The 16,788-nt window shown below is 32.0% G+C and overlaps 1 protein-coding gene across 1 annotated transcript; it reads left to right on the forward strand.

Moving 5' to 3' along the window:
• Positions 1-3,752: 3,752 nt before the first annotated feature.
• LOC133198108 (ficolin-1-like) lies at positions 3,753-15,883 on the forward strand. The gene is made up of 6 exons (XM_061334253.1): positions 3,753-3,903; positions 11,744-11,794; positions 11,907-12,043; positions 12,806-12,902; positions 14,378-14,545; positions 15,627-15,883. The coding sequence occupies exons 1-6, from the start codon at positions 3,753-3,755 to the stop codon at positions 15,881-15,883; spliced, it is 861 nt and encodes a 286-aa protein (XP_061190237.1).
• The last annotated feature ends 905 nt before the right edge of the window (positions 15,884-16,788 follow it).

Genomic DNA, 16,788 nt, shown 5'->3' on the forward strand with positions numbered 1-16,788 from the left:
ACATGTATATGAGTGAAAAATCTCGACGGGAACGTTAACACACAAACAAACAAACAATTTCACTACAGAACGTGGAGTGTGGTCCTTCGGATGAGGCCGTATAAACCGAGGTCCCGTGTAGCAGTAGGTGCCGACATGAAAAAAATCCCCCACTGCTCAATGGCCTTGAGTGTCGAGTATAGGTCTGAATTTGCAGCCCTCCACTGGCAAATGCTGGCAGCTCAAGGGACGTTAAACAACAAAGAGACAATCAAACAAACATTTTTGTGTCGCCTGCAGAGTAGAGCAGCACTTAGCGATCAATTTACCTGGCGTCTGTCTTGCTGTCCGTCCGTCTGTCACACCTTATATCTCGAGAATTGTAAGAGGTATGGATTTGATAATTTGCACATATAGCTTGACACTATGGCTTTTGTATTTTTCCATGGCTTCCGATCTAGATATCCTTGAACTTGACCTTTGACCTACTTTTCAAAATAACCAATAATGCCGATATACAACTTCATTTTGATATTTATGAGGTAAGTCTTTGCCATTTAGAATGTGCACTGTTTGTCATAATACTAGCGTTACAGTCCACTTGACCTTGACCTTTGACCTATTTTGTAAAATATACTGCGGAAGGTTAAATTTAACTTATGTCTTTTGAAATTACAGAGGCAGGGTTTGATAATTAACAGTTATACATGTTTATGAGCTCATGACAATGTATTTTGACACTGTATGAAATAAAGGAAACCACAAAAACTGAAATTTAAGTACTATGAAAATACAACGGGATCGGTATTCCAAAATGGATGGTGTAGACTGACAATTGCTGATATGATAGACTGAAGCCTCTTTCGAAGGATTGTTGAAATCACATACTTAAATAATTTATATATAATTATTTATAATAAAGGAGATGGGTGAACATAGCGTGCAAAAAGCCTATAGCTTCAGATATATAAAAAATCATGTTCAGTTTGTGAATTTAGTATTTAGAGTAAAGTTCTCATTATTGAAATTTATGAAATTACGATAAACAAAACTTTTCTGAGGAAAAATTTCTCGGCAAAATTTATTCTTTTATTAAAAAAATAAATATGTGGTATTCATGGGGTTCGAACCCTGGCAATAAAAATCCTGAGTATTATTTTCTTTCGAGACTAGCACGCTAACCACTAGACTACACAAGTCCTGATGAAGAGTGGCATTTAAATCATGTTTGTGATATGACCCTTGACTTAATGGACTTCAAGTATTTCTCGAAAAGATGCGAATGTTATGTCATAAAAGTATATTTTTAAGGTATAGTGGGTCATTGCTCCATATTTTTGGTAACCAAAAAAAATATATTTTTATGCAAACTTTGAGGATTAACTTTCAAAAAGGTGGAGCGAAGACCCACTCATATCGAAAAATAGCATTATAGTATGAGAAAATGACTCTTTTTGCCCGCTTTAGTGTGTGTCTAATATTTCCCAGGCAAATAATTTCAATCTTTTAGGGATTTTTGCAAATTATAGAGATTTTATATAAAGTATATTTTAATGTTAGACGAAATATCAAGGAAAATTTTGATATAATTGAAATTTAATTTTTCATCTTCATGTTTGTCACACTATAGGCTTATCGCTCGTCATATTCACCCATCTCCTTTATTCAAATTTCATTAATATCCATTTTAGCTTTCAGGGGTTAAGGATTTGCATTTCTATTTGATTGTTAGATTCTATCACAGTCTTACTGTCCCTGGATTTTTTTTTTGGCATGAACTATATTCAATGCCGTAGCAAATAAATTGCTGATAACTTTTAGACTTAGTTACATCTTTATTGAAGCTAAAACCATGCGTTCCTGGGAACACTCTAGTTCTGTAAGAAATCGGCAAAGATAATTAAGCAGAGATTTTTGATGAATAAAATGGTTTTTTTAACATGTATGGTCTGCGTTATAAAACATGATGTGATAGGGTAACGTAATGCACCTTGTACACGTACTCAAGGACACCGACGTTTTTCAATATCGAAATTGGACATAAAACATATTTACAATAAAATTTGAAGCCAGCGAGTTAAAAGTAATAAATTACAATTATATGGAAACGAAATGAAAAAAAAACATGTGTAAACTTGTCAAGTTGGAAACACTCTGAATGGGTATTGTTGGTATCATACAGACTGTGTCATGGCCTTGACTCAAGTTTAAGGTCACTAAGAACAAGATGCTTTTACTGGATGTGTGGTCTGAAAGAACATGTGTTAACTTGTCAAGTCGGTAACACAGATAGGTTTGCGTCATAGCCAGAGTGTGTCATGGCTTGATGCAAGGTCATCTGGACAAGTTCAAGGTCACGAAAGAGAAAGTGTACATTATTTTATTGTCTTTCTACTGGCGAAGCATTGCAAGTTGATAGTCCCTTAAAAGATTATTAATCATCTTAGAATATGGCATGACCTTGACTCAAGGTCACTGCTCCAACGGAAGACCTATTCGTTGCTCTGCAACGAGCTGGGCTCTAGTTTTTCGTTACATTGCTTCATTACTTATGATGAACAGATACAAATTCTTAAAACCCCATATTATTGCCAAATATTTTGTTAAACATGCAATTTTTGGTTTCTGTTAAGCGGATTCAAACTTAACTTCCGGTAATGGTATGAAAATCATTCAACCGTTAAATTACCGATATTTACAAAGTTGAAGATGTCCTTACTTTTTAGATACAAAATTATATCCTATATATAATATTTCCCCCTAAAATAGGATGTTGCGTTTCTTTTGCGTTTCAGTATATTATGTTTTTGAAAGATTCCATTCATTTCTTTGACTTGAAATTAAACTTTAAATACAGATATTAAGAAATCATTATTTCTAAACTTCACGTCATACAGCTTACTATGACGTCATAGTGTAGAGGCAAGTAGTATATATCTGGGTGTAGCCTTAACATACCCGCGTCCAAACAAAAAAAAGTGAGCTTACAAGCAAATTTTAATCAGAATTATTGTTTACCAGTGACTGTGTGTTACCTGCATTGGTATCTATTGTTGATACACGGGATTAACAATCTAGACATCTGCTGTTGACAGTGTTCCTAAAACAAATTCTGAGATCTACTACTGTATATTGTACACTGTATTATGTTTAATTTGTCTCTTGGGAGTTACTTAATCAACCCCACTGTTCAAATAAACTTTTACAGTTTGAATTATTGAACGAATGCACTTTTTCAAACGTTTTCATTAAAGAATTTTAATTAAAACTTTTCAAGGGAGATAATAATGTCTTCTTTTATGATATGATCAATTTTATGTACACCAAAAATTTATAATCAAAATTATAGAGATACGAGGGTTGTCCCAGAAAAACGCGAACTTTTTTAATATTTCAGAAACTCTTCGACCAAAACTAATATTTTTTTGCACGTTGATTGAAAATGATATTTTCGGTATTTTGACAAAATATTTTAGGCTTGTAATGTAATAAGTATATATCATTAACAGCATTCAAAGGGTGTTAAATATCGGTTGTCGGCGCACGGCAATTTTTTGACTTTTTAAAGTAGCATTGTCAATGAAGTTTTCTTTTTTACCAGGCTATACGGAAATATAATGTCAAAAAATTTGACTCCATAAACACTCTATGATCTGGTGTACTCGTTTATAAAAAAAAATTATTAATTTGACATCATTAATGACAAATGTATGACGTTATATGCCAAAACACGTTTAATTATATATTGTCAAAAATGGTTACGTTTGGCGACAATGTGGAGCACCAAATTATTCAGCAGTACTGTTGAGTGGGAAATGACTCCTGTCCATACGATAAAAGAGATGCTAACGGTGGAAGAACAGAAACATAAATCTCGGACACAGGTTTATCCCTGGTTAAAGGGGTTTGAGAGTGACTTGACTGGTTATTCGATAGAAGAGGCGTTTTGTAGACCAACAAAAATGAAGACAAACTGAAAGTCAGGAGCTGGACGTCATCGGCTTAATTGAAGGCCGCGGTTAAACAATGCGAACTGTTAGGTTTATTATCGGGATTGAGAAATTGTTTAAATCTGCAATGTTTTGGTAACACTAGTATTTGAGATGTATAACTTGGTAAATAAAAGAAAATTAAATACAGTGCCGAATCTATGCTTAAACGAATTTTGTCAGAAGCACAATTCCAGGATAAATTCATAAATGCTACAAACTACGTTTTGACATTGTCAGTGTTGCGCCGACAACTGATTTGTAAGATTTACCTGAGAGGAAAATGTTATTTATAGAGATATTTTGAAATATTTATACATTATTCAAAAAATGTTGATCATGATGTATGCCAATTTTTAACTCTATAGTATTAGTGAAACAAAAGATGTTGAAAATGTTCGCGTATTTCTAGATCTGGGACAACCCTCGTAAATCACAATATAGACCTTTGTGAACACAAGATAATGCTGTTATGGATGTATTGCTGTGTTGAAATAAATAATTCAAAATCTTCATTATAGAAAAGGACTCAGGTTAATAAACTCCGAATATCTCGACAGGGATCAATCCTTGGAATAAAATAAGGACGCCCACTGGACCTTAAAATATTCATAGAAAATATTTACGATAACAAATAAATAAATAAACAGTATAATTGAAAGATCTCTGCATTTTTATATATAGCGTCTCAGCTGGGATTGGCATAAACGACGTACGTCACTTTCCAGCGGTATTTCACTTGACAGGTTAGAATAATGATAAAAGAGTCTTTTTGCATAATCTAATTCAGGTTTTGTGTTACGCCTTTTCAAAGTAATTTTAGCACGAAAATTTGTAAAACACACAATAAAACAGATAAACACAAGATTCTTCATATTTCTTTTTGTTTTTAAAACAAACCACTGCTTTCTTTCGTGAAAATGTAAAAAAAAAAAAAAATGAAATTTGGAAATAACGAACAGTGAGAAGTCCATTTAAACAAATTTTGAGCAGACGTGGGAAAGCATCCTTTTCTGATCGGTCACAATTTCTCCTTGTTATGATTGGGTAAACTGTAAAATATAAAATTTGATAACAGCCCAGTACGCCGCTGTGTAAATGCATCCGCCATTTTTCAACAAATCGGATTTCAAACTGGTGCATATATAATAACGTTATAAAATTCACATTAGTTAAAGCAAATACAACATATTTTTGAGGAGTTGTAGTTAACAATACAGTTTAATATATTTTCATTTTTCTTCACGTAATTCTGAGTATCAAATACTTTTTTGTAATCGATAATTACTTGCAATTTTTGTGGTACTGCGCCACCTTCTTCACCAAACAAAGAAATATTCTAACTGGGTTTATCTTTGTAATTACTCAATGTTTGTCTATAAATTTATTATTCCCTAATGGTTTATTCTATTTTTTTAAAAAAAGTGTCATTAATTTATGACATAGGATTCCTGCAAAACTGCGCTTGTCTACGGAATTTTTGGACAACCGTCGTATATACGATATTTCTTCAGTCAATCCTTGAGTACACTGAATTATTTTTTCTCAACAAAATCGATATTTTAGCAATAGCAAAGTACCAAATATGTAAACCAATCATTTTTGCTGAAATATATGAAGATTTTGATATTTATACCTGTCAGCTTGGGTCCAATTTTCAAATTTGAATAGGAACACAGACATTTTCAATTTGAGACACAGTAAAAAATGAAGTGTTTTTGGGTTGTCTGTTTAATTGCTTTATTATGTAGGCTGTCTCAAGCGAACTTTATTTCGAGAATATATACTGCAAAATTGGAACTTGATAATAAAACGTCAAATGAAGAATTCTTAGGAGAAAATAAAGTCCAATCTTTGTTTAAATGTTCTTTGATGTGTCAAAATAATTGTACCTTCTTTGGGTACAACCCAAAATTGAAGAAATGCCGTACCCACAAAAAGATTTTCAAGACTGATATTTCTGATGAGGCGGAATGGAGATATTTTTTTCATCATTGTATGTATTACTCATATTTACTTAAATTGTTTATATTCACACAATTCCTGATAAATAATTTATAAAGAACTTGGATTATGATACGTGTACCTCTTTAAGCAGTGTTTAAGAGATTCATGTATATGTACTATTTTTGGTCACCAAAGTCAAGTGTCTCATTGCTCCCTGTGCTTATCCGTCGATTATATGGTGAAAATGCATACATTCTTCTTCTCTACTCCTTGGTTTTGAAGAATTATGCTTATTTTTTGTGTATGTACAGTGAAAATGTATTATATTCTGAAAATCTTCTTCTCTGTCCCTGGGTTTTAACAGGTGAACAGTTATCATGCCAAAAAGTGCTTCTTTTAAATTTGTATATGTGGCCTGGGGATAGGGGGCGCGGCTCTAATGATAATTTAGTGAAAACCCTAACAAAAAATACTATAGTAAACTATTGTTAACTATAGTTTACTACAGTTAACTATAGTTCCAAAGTAAAAACTTTGGAACTTTGATTTACTATAGTTAAAACTTTGGAACAGTGATTTACTATAGTGAAAACTTTGGAACTTTGATTTACTATAGTGAAAACTTTGGAACCTTGATTTACTATAGTAAAAACTTTGGAACTTTGATTTACTGTAGTGAAAACTTTGGAACTTTGATTTACTTCAGTGAAAACTATGGAACTTTGATTTACTATAGTAAAAACTTTGGAACTTTGATTAAGTACGATAAATCCTGTGGAATTATGTTTCTGATTCCCATTCTTTACATTTTATTATATTTCAAGTTTAAGATTCATAAAAGCTTTAGAGTACATTTTTAAAACCCGACCCCTCCCCTAAAAGAATAATGTACAAGATATGAATTTTAATGTAAAGGTTGTAGCTTGCGCCGATAAATAAGCAATATTTATTTCAATGCATTTAATTTTAATGTTATGCAGATGTAACGTAAGTCTTATTTATGGAGAAAAAATAATATATTATTGTGTCATTTAGAATCAAAATATCTGCTTCATCAACTTCAGTCAACATGTATTTTTTTTAAATTTATAAATGTAAATATTGCATTTGAATTAACTACTTTGTATATTTAAATAAAGATGTACAACAAAAACCAGCCCCAACCAACCCCATATCCACCCCTCCCCTAAAACGGCTAAATTATAAAAAAAATTAATAAAAATACATAAGTTGTTAAACTAATGAAAAAACTTTGATTAAGTATAGGGAAAACTTTGAAACTTTAATTAACTATAGTAAAAACTTTCGAACTTTGATTTACTATAGTGAAAACTTTGAAACTTTGATTTACTATAGTAAAAACTTTGGAATTTTGATTTACTATAGTGAAAACTTTGGAACTTTGATTTACTATAGTAAAAACTTTGGAAATTGATTTACTATAATGAAAACTTTGGAACTTTGATTTACTATGGTAAAAACTTTGGAACTTTGATTTACTATAGTAAATACTTTGTAACTTTGATTTACTATAGTTAACTATAGTAAACTATAGTTAACTATAGTTTACTATAGTATTTTTTTGTTAGGGAATGCATAAATTCTTTACAATCTTCACCCGCTTCCCTGTACATGTATTTAAAGCAGATAAATTATGTGCATCGTTATGAGGAGGATTGTTGCTTCTTTCGTGTCATAGCCCCTGCGTCATGATTTCTGGTGTTAAAGAGGGGTTATATTGAATGTGGGCCCTAAAGTGAGAATGTATGGATTATTTATAAATTTTCTTCTCTGCTCATTGATATAAAATAAATAAACGAAGTACGTTAAACGGGGTTTTTATTAGCAAGGATGCCTCTTTCAAAATTGTGAAATCTGAAGCCCCATGATCGGGGATTCGGGGGAGGGGAGAAGGGGTCTCTGTTGATTATAAAGTGTAAATGCATGGATTCTTTGAAAATCCTCTATGTTCTTGGGTATTAAACACACAAACTAGTGTAAAGTTATGAGGAGGAAGGGTGCCTCTTAAGAAATTGTGTATTTCAGGGCCCTAAGTCTTGGGTTTGATGTTAAGGGAGGAATGTTAACAACAAGTGCTCATAACGCTTATTTTTTGTTAAATCTTTTTCTCTGTTTCTGGGTTTTTAAATAGACAAACCAATTGATTGCATGTTTACAATAGGCTAGGCTGCTTCATTCGAGATTTTTTTTTAATTCAAAGTCGGTACGCGGGCATGTAAAGACTACACCCAGATATTCTACTTGCCTATACAATATGACGTCATAGTAAGCTGTATGACGTGAACTTTAGAGATAATGATTTCTTAATAGCTATATTTAGAGTTTCAGGTCCAGAAAGTGACTGGAATCATTCAAAAACATAAAATAAACTAAATCTTGTCGTTTTGGGGTGGTATAAATAGCTAAGAATCTTTCACGGGGGAAAAATACCAAACCCATGACGTCATAACTATTAATCAAATTGAGAAACTGAAACTTAAACATGACGATAATTCATGTAAATAAATATAGGAAATGGGAGTTTAAAAGCATATACCGTGAACGTCATGTGTGATTCGTAAGGAATTAATGATTAAAAATCATGTACGCCAATGTATTCTTATCATGTTTTCTTATAATGAAAACAGGCAGTGTTTTAAATCCCGATCAGCTTTATTTCTGTCGTTTTAACAACAAAGATGCAAAAGTTCAACACTACGCCGCATACTTTGAAACATAGTTTTTGTTTGAATCGAAAGCTCGTAATGTAAAGATGTAATGCTTAAAAATGTAAAAAAAAAAATTTGGTAAGGTTTCATCCGAAACTTTAGAATATTTTTTTTTCTGTGTCGGGAGAGTAGGATATCTAGCAGCACTTTTCATGGCCAAGTGATGTTTTTACATAATTATTTTCACAAAAAGAAATAAGTTATTCCCGGGGTAGTGTTATACTTTTTCACTTTTTCATTAAGGTCATTTTTCTATTTATAGACGTCACGTTTATATTGTTTTATTATATGCTTTTGATGGATCCTTGATAGTGTTGCATTATACTCATGTGACCGTTCAGGCCCTTGGGCCTATTGTATGATTTCATTTTTAAGTAACATTAAATTAAGTAATCTTACATAAGAAACATTTTTTTTAATTCATCATATTTTGTGTTTCTTATATTTTTTTCTTATTTTTTCTTGAGAGTAACTCCTAATGATTTAACAATTCTGAAAGCACACAATGAATTTAAACGGCAACAATACAAAAAATATCAAGGACGGAAAAAATCGTTACGCAGCTATGTTAAGGTTTCCCGAAGCTTTGAAATGTGATCAAAACATAATATGTCATTGCGAGGTCGGTTTTAGTTTTAATTTATAAGTATTGAACTTAAGTACCTCCAATTTATATAGAGGGTTTCCTCGGCTATATATGAACATATTTGCAATGATATCACATGACTTTGCTGATCACGTGACGGTCATTTATAATTTTTTGAAGTGTTTCATATAAATCGCTTTGGCGCAGCTGATTAACACAATAATTATTAACATTTTATTATATAAATAAACTCATCGTGTCCTTGTGTATCCGAAATATGCTTGGGAAAAGTCATAGTATTACTTAGATACAAAATATTTCCTGAGAAATTCAACTTACCTACAAATTTGAGGGTACTTTCCACACAATATCATAATCTGTGTTAAAACAAAGTCAATACACATTTTTCCCAAGCAAGATTCAGTTAGAGAACAACCTCTTCTTACAGATTACCACAAAAATTCTCAGATTAATCCTCATTAATCACCTGCGCCAGACTCTTTTATACACACTAAATAAATTCTACCTCATACCACGGGTATAAAACAGAGTACATTTCAAAAGTATATTTTTCATAAGCATTTTGAATATGCTGAATTTCAGTCAAGGGTAGGTAAGCGGTGTATTTTTAAAATATTTAAACATATACGACTTAAAAAACCTTTCAAGACCCGTGAATTTTGCAATAGCTATCTGGCATTTTACATGCAGTTTGGAATAAAGTGTAAAGTTCATGACACTATCCCCGTCATAACACCTCAAGTTTGCAGTGACTTGACGTCATTTTCCATTATGACGTCATATTTTGGTAGTTCAGAGATGTGAAGGCACAGAGTGCACTGTGATATTCTACGGGAAGCCTTAACCTACCTGCGTAATTAATCCTTTAAAGCTAATTTAAATTGTCATATAAGTGTATTGTATAGTACCCCGATGTACAAAACTTGATAAGACGCCTCAAGAACACCTAATAGCCAATACTACAGCTTGTGACCTAAGCAACACAATCTTCAGATGTTTAAACTAACTTAAAGATATCTTTTATCAAACTTTACACTGAATTAGAACTTATTCAATATTTTTTTCTTTATTTCAAATTCCCAAGTAACACGTACTTCTGCCACTCATTTTCAAGAAAACAAACAAACAAACAAACAACATATTTGCATTGATAAAACAATGTCTTTGTTATTTCCAAAATTATAACCATGCACTTCGTTTTTGCTTTACCTCTATAATCATTCGGAATCATCAAAGTCCATTTACTTAGTGAGAATTATGAATAATTTATCAAATTGCATCTCTATTTGTAGTTTTGAATCGATTTCTATTCACATCAATACATCTTTCATTGATTTTGTTTATTAATCTGTCTGCGGATATTAAAATAAAAATTACAAATTAGCTATCTATATTAAAGAGATAAAAAAAAATGTCATTAGTGTTTTTAGAGATTTTTTCCTTACATCAATAAGACCTTATAACCCCTTCTTGAATTATGCATTTTTTAAGTTAATAACATTTTTTTTTTTGGAGATTTTTTTTTTCTGAAAATGTTTTAAGAAGGTTAGATAGGGCGGTTTAAAAATGCAATACAATTGAAATCGAGGAAGATTATTGCAAAATAATTTTCACAAAAATTGCAATTTGATAATGTGATTTTTTCAAGTGTTTAATGAACAGCACACATTACCGAGATAAAAAGACAAAAGGTGTTGAGAAAATTAATCTAAAGTCACTGCTCAACTATCGACAGGAAGCTATTACATCATAGTGAAATGTGTTATTTAAGCCTTTATTTACAAGTTAAATAACAACATTTATTTTCGTTCCTATGTTGATACAATATATCCCGATGAACTTGAAAAAAAAGACACCCTGCAAATTTATTCATACTTCAACATTTTACTTGAAAAACACATTTATGGCAAACTAACAAATAAATTTTATTATAAACGTGATGGCTTAACTCTCCTTTATTTGTGAAGCAATAAATCATTATTACCTGTATATCGGATATATGTCTCAGTTTATATAGAAAACAAGAGCTACATTCTATGTACGATCAGTTTCTTAAAAACGAGGCAGGATACTGAAAAATAAGTTGATGATACAAGGATATCAACACTCTCAATTGAAGTCAACATTTCTAAAATTCGAGTGGTCGATATAAAGACCTTATTTGCAAATGCAATCTATCGTTAGCTTGCCTTTTTTCAGTTTATTTTTAAACTGAATTGTCAACTGATATTACCGTTTACCAAGACGAGGGGCACAAGGCGATTTTAAACGGTCAACAGAGTATACTCACTCCTTGATTATACATGATCCCCCTGCAGTTTACATAGATCCATGTTTGCCCACAATTTGTATTGTTTGATTGGACTTTTGATAAGGGTTACTATTTATTATCCTTACATTTCATTATTACTATTACTTGCAATGATATTCGCTTATCAAATACAATTTTCAATATATTTCAAATTATATTAACGTTACTTTTCCTGTTTTAGTACTTCCTGTAGATAACAAGAACCTTCATGACAAGTGTCACACTAACTCAGGTAGTATACTAGCATCTGTATTTTTTTACGTATACCTATACATTTAATTTACTTGCGCATGCTAAGATCTTTACCTCGTCAAAGCAATTTTTTTACATTTTTTTTTTTGTAGATCTCCCTTTAGACTGTAAGGACCTCAAAGAAAATTGTCAAACTAATTCAGGTGTTTACGTCATTTATCCTTATGGGGACCACTCCCGTCCTGTCCGAGTTTTCTGCGATATGGAGACGATGGACGGAGGATGGACGGTATCCAAATATAAAATATCAAACTTATTGTCTGAAATTAATGATTAGGTTTTTTTGTGATTAAATTAAACTTTATTCATGGGGTCGAAATGCTATGCATATTCGAGACAGGCCTTCATGTGAGTACAGTATTTTTATCCACAAGATTAAGTAAACATGATTTTACAAAATATGTCAGATGTTACAATATCGTATCATAAACTTTTGTCCTCCATTTTTTTTTTTGAGACAATCCCTAGAAACATTTCGAGGTAACTGGTTTTCTGCTTTTTAAAACCCGATTAAATTAAAGCCTTTGTTGCTCTTTTCATTTTCTTCCACACGACTGAATATCAAGTATGCCTATTTTTGTCGCTTTGAAAGGCTCTGAGTCTGCCTTTCTTTCTAAAAATACATGTTCAGCTTTGCATCTACATTCAAATTGTCATACACTACATTCATTTATGAAGAGAAAAAGGGGATCTATTGCAGTAATTTTGTAATATTCTTATTTACTTGTTCTAAGAAATCAATTTTTTTTAAATAAGATTTTACACCAGTAGGTCTCGAAAGCCGATTTTTGAAGGAAGAGATTATCAAAGGAAGTTCGAGTTATAGTTTAAATATTACCTGTTGGAAAAAAGTTTCGATTTTATCAACAAGTATCATACATTTACCAAATATATGAAATCACCTACAACTATTGCTTTTACATTTTAATAAATTGGAAGGATTTTTTTTAATTGTTACAATTAATGTTGAATCAATGTCAATTCCTTTAAGGCAATCCAAAAACGAATAAATGGATCGCTGAAATTTTCCAAAAATTGGGCAAAATATAAAGATGGTTTTGGTGCAGCAGAAAAGGATTACTGGATAGGTAAAATTTATTCAATATTTTATTGAATTTTTACCTACTCTTTCGTTTAAAAAAATCTCCTTTACAGCGACATATTAAATTTTGAAACAAATATAGGACCTGATTTTAAAGGTATGCTTTATGGTTTTATTTCATATATAAAATGTATCAATTATTGTGAGCTTTTGAAATCCTACATGATATAAACGAAAACAAATTGATGGATGAGAGATAAAGAGAAAGGAATTTTTGTTGTGACATGACCCATCTAAAATATTTTTTTTCATAATGAAAATTACGAGGGCTCTTCGGAAATTATTGAGACATTTACTCTTACTCCGTAAAGGCCTGAGATAAATTCATGAAACTTCAACATTTTGTAAATAACGAATAAAAGAAATGTGCAAAATTTCTAATTTATACGATAATTAGACAAGTTCCTGTGAAATTATAAACATGCATATGTCTATCGACCTGGAGCAGCATCGCTACGTCATTTTAACGTCATGTCAGCCAGAGATGTTTTTGCAAGTAAAACGATCGGGAAGGGTTTACTCTTCTTTCTCTGTTATCACATATAACATTTAAAAAATCAAACAGTCTCTTTTCTTACAAAAATCTTTAAAAAATAAAATTTAAAAAAAAGTGTGCTGTTTGTACCTCAGTGTAAAAATACACGAAGTGTCATAGACAGGTTGAATTAGCATCAAGCAATACCGATTTTTGCACAGCGAGTCAACGTTATTTACTCCGTAATAATTGATGGAGCTCTTGTTTTTACTCTTATTGAATTTTTTGTAAGAATAAAATATATACCAATGAAAAAATAAAACCCTTAGACACAGTTTTTGCATTGTTATTGTTTTAGCAGGTCGTTTAGCCTGGAAAAGAGTTCTCCATAGCGCTACACAAAATTAAAGGTATGCTCGCTGCGCCGCCTTGACGTCAAGTTCCATTTTGTCTTCGTTCTCAGATTTCTATGCTTAAATTTATTTATGATCTCCGTATTTCTTATCGAAATTCTAACAAACTTGCACAAAATGAAGTCAAAGTTAAATTGAAAAATTATATACATAAATTGAATTATTTTCGCTCTTACTATGAGTCCACCGGGAGTTTGAACGTTGGTGTAACATATTTTCAACATCTGATTTCGTGACTGCGCCGGGTACCCCTACCATTGACACATAAATATACCACTGAGAAAAAGAAATAAAATATTTGTAAAATATTTTTTGCTTTTATTAATTTTTATTAATTGTCAAACGTATATGGAAATTTTCACCAAAAGACGTTCATTAGAAAAAAGAATATACACATTGTCTCAATAATTTTCGAACAGCCCTCGTATGTACCAGAAAAGGTCTATGTATTTGTTGATGATGAATAACTTTCGAATATAATTTGATTGTACCTCAAAAAATATAGATATACATTAACACTTCTATCGTATTGCAGAACACTTAGCAATTAATCTAAAGTATATCTTGATACAGGAAATGACGTAATCCGTCAGTTAACAAAGGGAAAGAACTCAGGCCTATATGTCTCATTCAAACTAACAGATGGCAGCAGACCGTACGAAGTGTATGATCGATTTTGGATTTCCAGCGAAGCAGAAAAGTATAAACTCAATCTGAGAGGAGATTTCAGGGGAACCTTAGGTTTGTGGCATGGTAGATGCTTACCTAATCCCCCCCCCCATACACACACCCCACACTGTTATTAAATGTTATTCCAAAGAGTTGTAAAAGTACAATCAAACATTTAATTTTCTCTCTCTCTCTCTCTCTCTCTCTCTCGATCTCTCTCTCTCTCTCTCTGAGTTGTGTGTAAGGGTGTGTGTGTGAATAATTTTATACAACACAATTGAAGACATTGTATAATTTTGTGTGTGTGAGTCATCATTTCGTAAGTTCTCTGGTCGAAACAATAACCTTGTCAGCAAATACAATCTTTCACTAAGTCAAATGCTGACTGACTTTTTTCATACTACTGTAGATTCCTTATTTCACGCGAGTATTTTATATCGCGCAATGGCCCAAGGGCATCAAATTGCGAGAACAATAATTTGCGAAGGGCTGATTTATCTAGAGATTTTACATACATTAAAGCACCATAAAAATAAAAGCGAGTAAATTTATTTCACAAGTGGTGCTTCTCACGAAATTACGCGATAATTTATTCCTGGCGTTTATTTAGGAATCTACAAGTACATGTAATTGTTAGGCCAATACCGGTATTTACACACTGAATTGTAGACGGATTTCTCCGTTATTTCCCGATCATGACAAGGAGCACACGGCGGGTGTAACCGGTCGGCAGGTGATGCTCACTCCTCCATGGAACCTGATCCCACCTTTGATGTCTTAGAGGTCCGTATTTGCTCTGCTCCTATTTTGGAATGTTTAATGGACTTTTGAGCTCGAATACTGTTCGTTATCTCCACATATTTCATTCATTTCTTTTAGATAATATGATTTGAAAATTTGAATTTATAATAAATATGAACCCTTTTTATTCATACATTGCGTATCATAACATATCAATGTCTTTGCTGCTGCAATTAATTGCCATTTTAATTGTGTATTTTTATTACATGTTCATATATTACAGCGTCAAGGGATTGTTCTTAATAATCACACTAGGTCTCTTTGTACGTGACAGTATTGATGACATACTGACGACAATGATTTGAGTAGTTAAGTGTATTATATTTCTGATTTTTTTTTTTTCGTTCAATAGGTGACAGTATGATGAAAACTGGGAGTTCAAGCACTGTTCTAAATGGGATGTTCTTTAGCACCTCAGATAGAGACAACGATAGACATGGTGGATTAAACTGTGCTGATTTATACAAAGGGGGATGGTGGTTCAATTCCTGTCACCGCGCCTTCCTTAATGGAAAATGGTTATCGAGAGGCTGGGAATATCCTTGGTCGTCTAAATTTCAGTCTGGGACTTCAGTGAGGGAAACAATCATGATGATTAAACGTCACTAAGTACGTCAGGTAATGATCAAACGTCACTAGGTACGTCATTTTATAATCAATTATGATTATGATCAAAACACATTAAGGCAATTAAATGATCTCACGTCATAGGTACGTTATGTGAAAATGAAACGTCATTAGGTCATTTAATGACCAAACGTCAATAGGTGCGGCCATAATTGATATTACCTAACTAGGTACTTCATATATTGCCCAAACATCACAAGGTGAATATTTTCACGTTATATATACATTATTTACTCCATGTCAGTTTCATGAACAATTGAAATAAATGGAACTTTCATATTTTCAAGGATTTTGGATTTTGAGACATATTTTTCGGGGGATGGATGGTACATATATCTTTTTTCATATTTGTGTCTGTTTTCATATGTATATCTTTATTTGATAGATGATGATACAATTCAACTACGAATTGACGATTCAACGGGAGTTTTGAAACTGATGAAATTAATTTTAGAAGAGACTATTTTATTCTGTCTGAAAGATTATTATACCTCATCATAATTATTCAATGCAAAGCGTTATCTAATTGATTCTATTTAGTCTCGTGGAAGGGCAATGAAATTTCATATCTCCCTGTCTTCGCCATGTTTTTCATCATATTTAATCTCTTCCTGGATCTCGTTCATATCCCGAGAGCAGCAGATTTTACAATTTACAAAAGTAGAAAAGTATCATCTACCAAACAGTACGAAATTACCGATCTCCTTTTCAAAGATGATGCTTTTATAAGAAAAGAAATAGAGGATTATTGTTTGGGGAATGTCAAAGGGGCGTCAGTAAAGTGTTTCAGTGACTACTAACTGAAAGAAAATTGGAGAGCGTTGCGGAAAGATTGTGGTTTTTATTTTAAGCTGTATAGCCTGATTTGATTTTAACATACAATCCAC

This window comes from Saccostrea echinata, unplaced genomic scaffold (genome assembly GCF_033153115.1).
Source record: "Saccostrea echinata isolate AGI-Se365-2 ecotype Australia unplaced genomic scaffold, CSIRO_AGI_Sech_v1 ptg000033l, whole genome shotgun sequence".
Lineage (NCBI taxonomy): Eukaryota > Metazoa > Mollusca > Bivalvia > Ostreida > Ostreidae > Saccostrea > Saccostrea echinata.

What these genes read in the sequence shown, in the direction of transcription:
- LOC133198108 (XM_061334253.1), top strand. Translation starts at nt 3,753, where the DNA reads ATGTGGAGCACCAAATTATTCAGCAGTACTGTTGAGTGGGAAATGACT. An exon ending in CAAGTGTCACACTAACTCAG is followed by an intron (nt 11,795 to 11,906) that starts GTAGTATACTAG and finishes TTTTTTTTGTAG; the next exon opens with ATCTCCCTTTAGACTGTAAG. An exon ending in CGATGGACGGAGGATGGACG is followed by an intron (nt 12,044 to 12,805) that starts GTATCCAAATAT and finishes AATTCCTTTAAG; the next exon opens with GCAATCCAAAAACGAATAAA.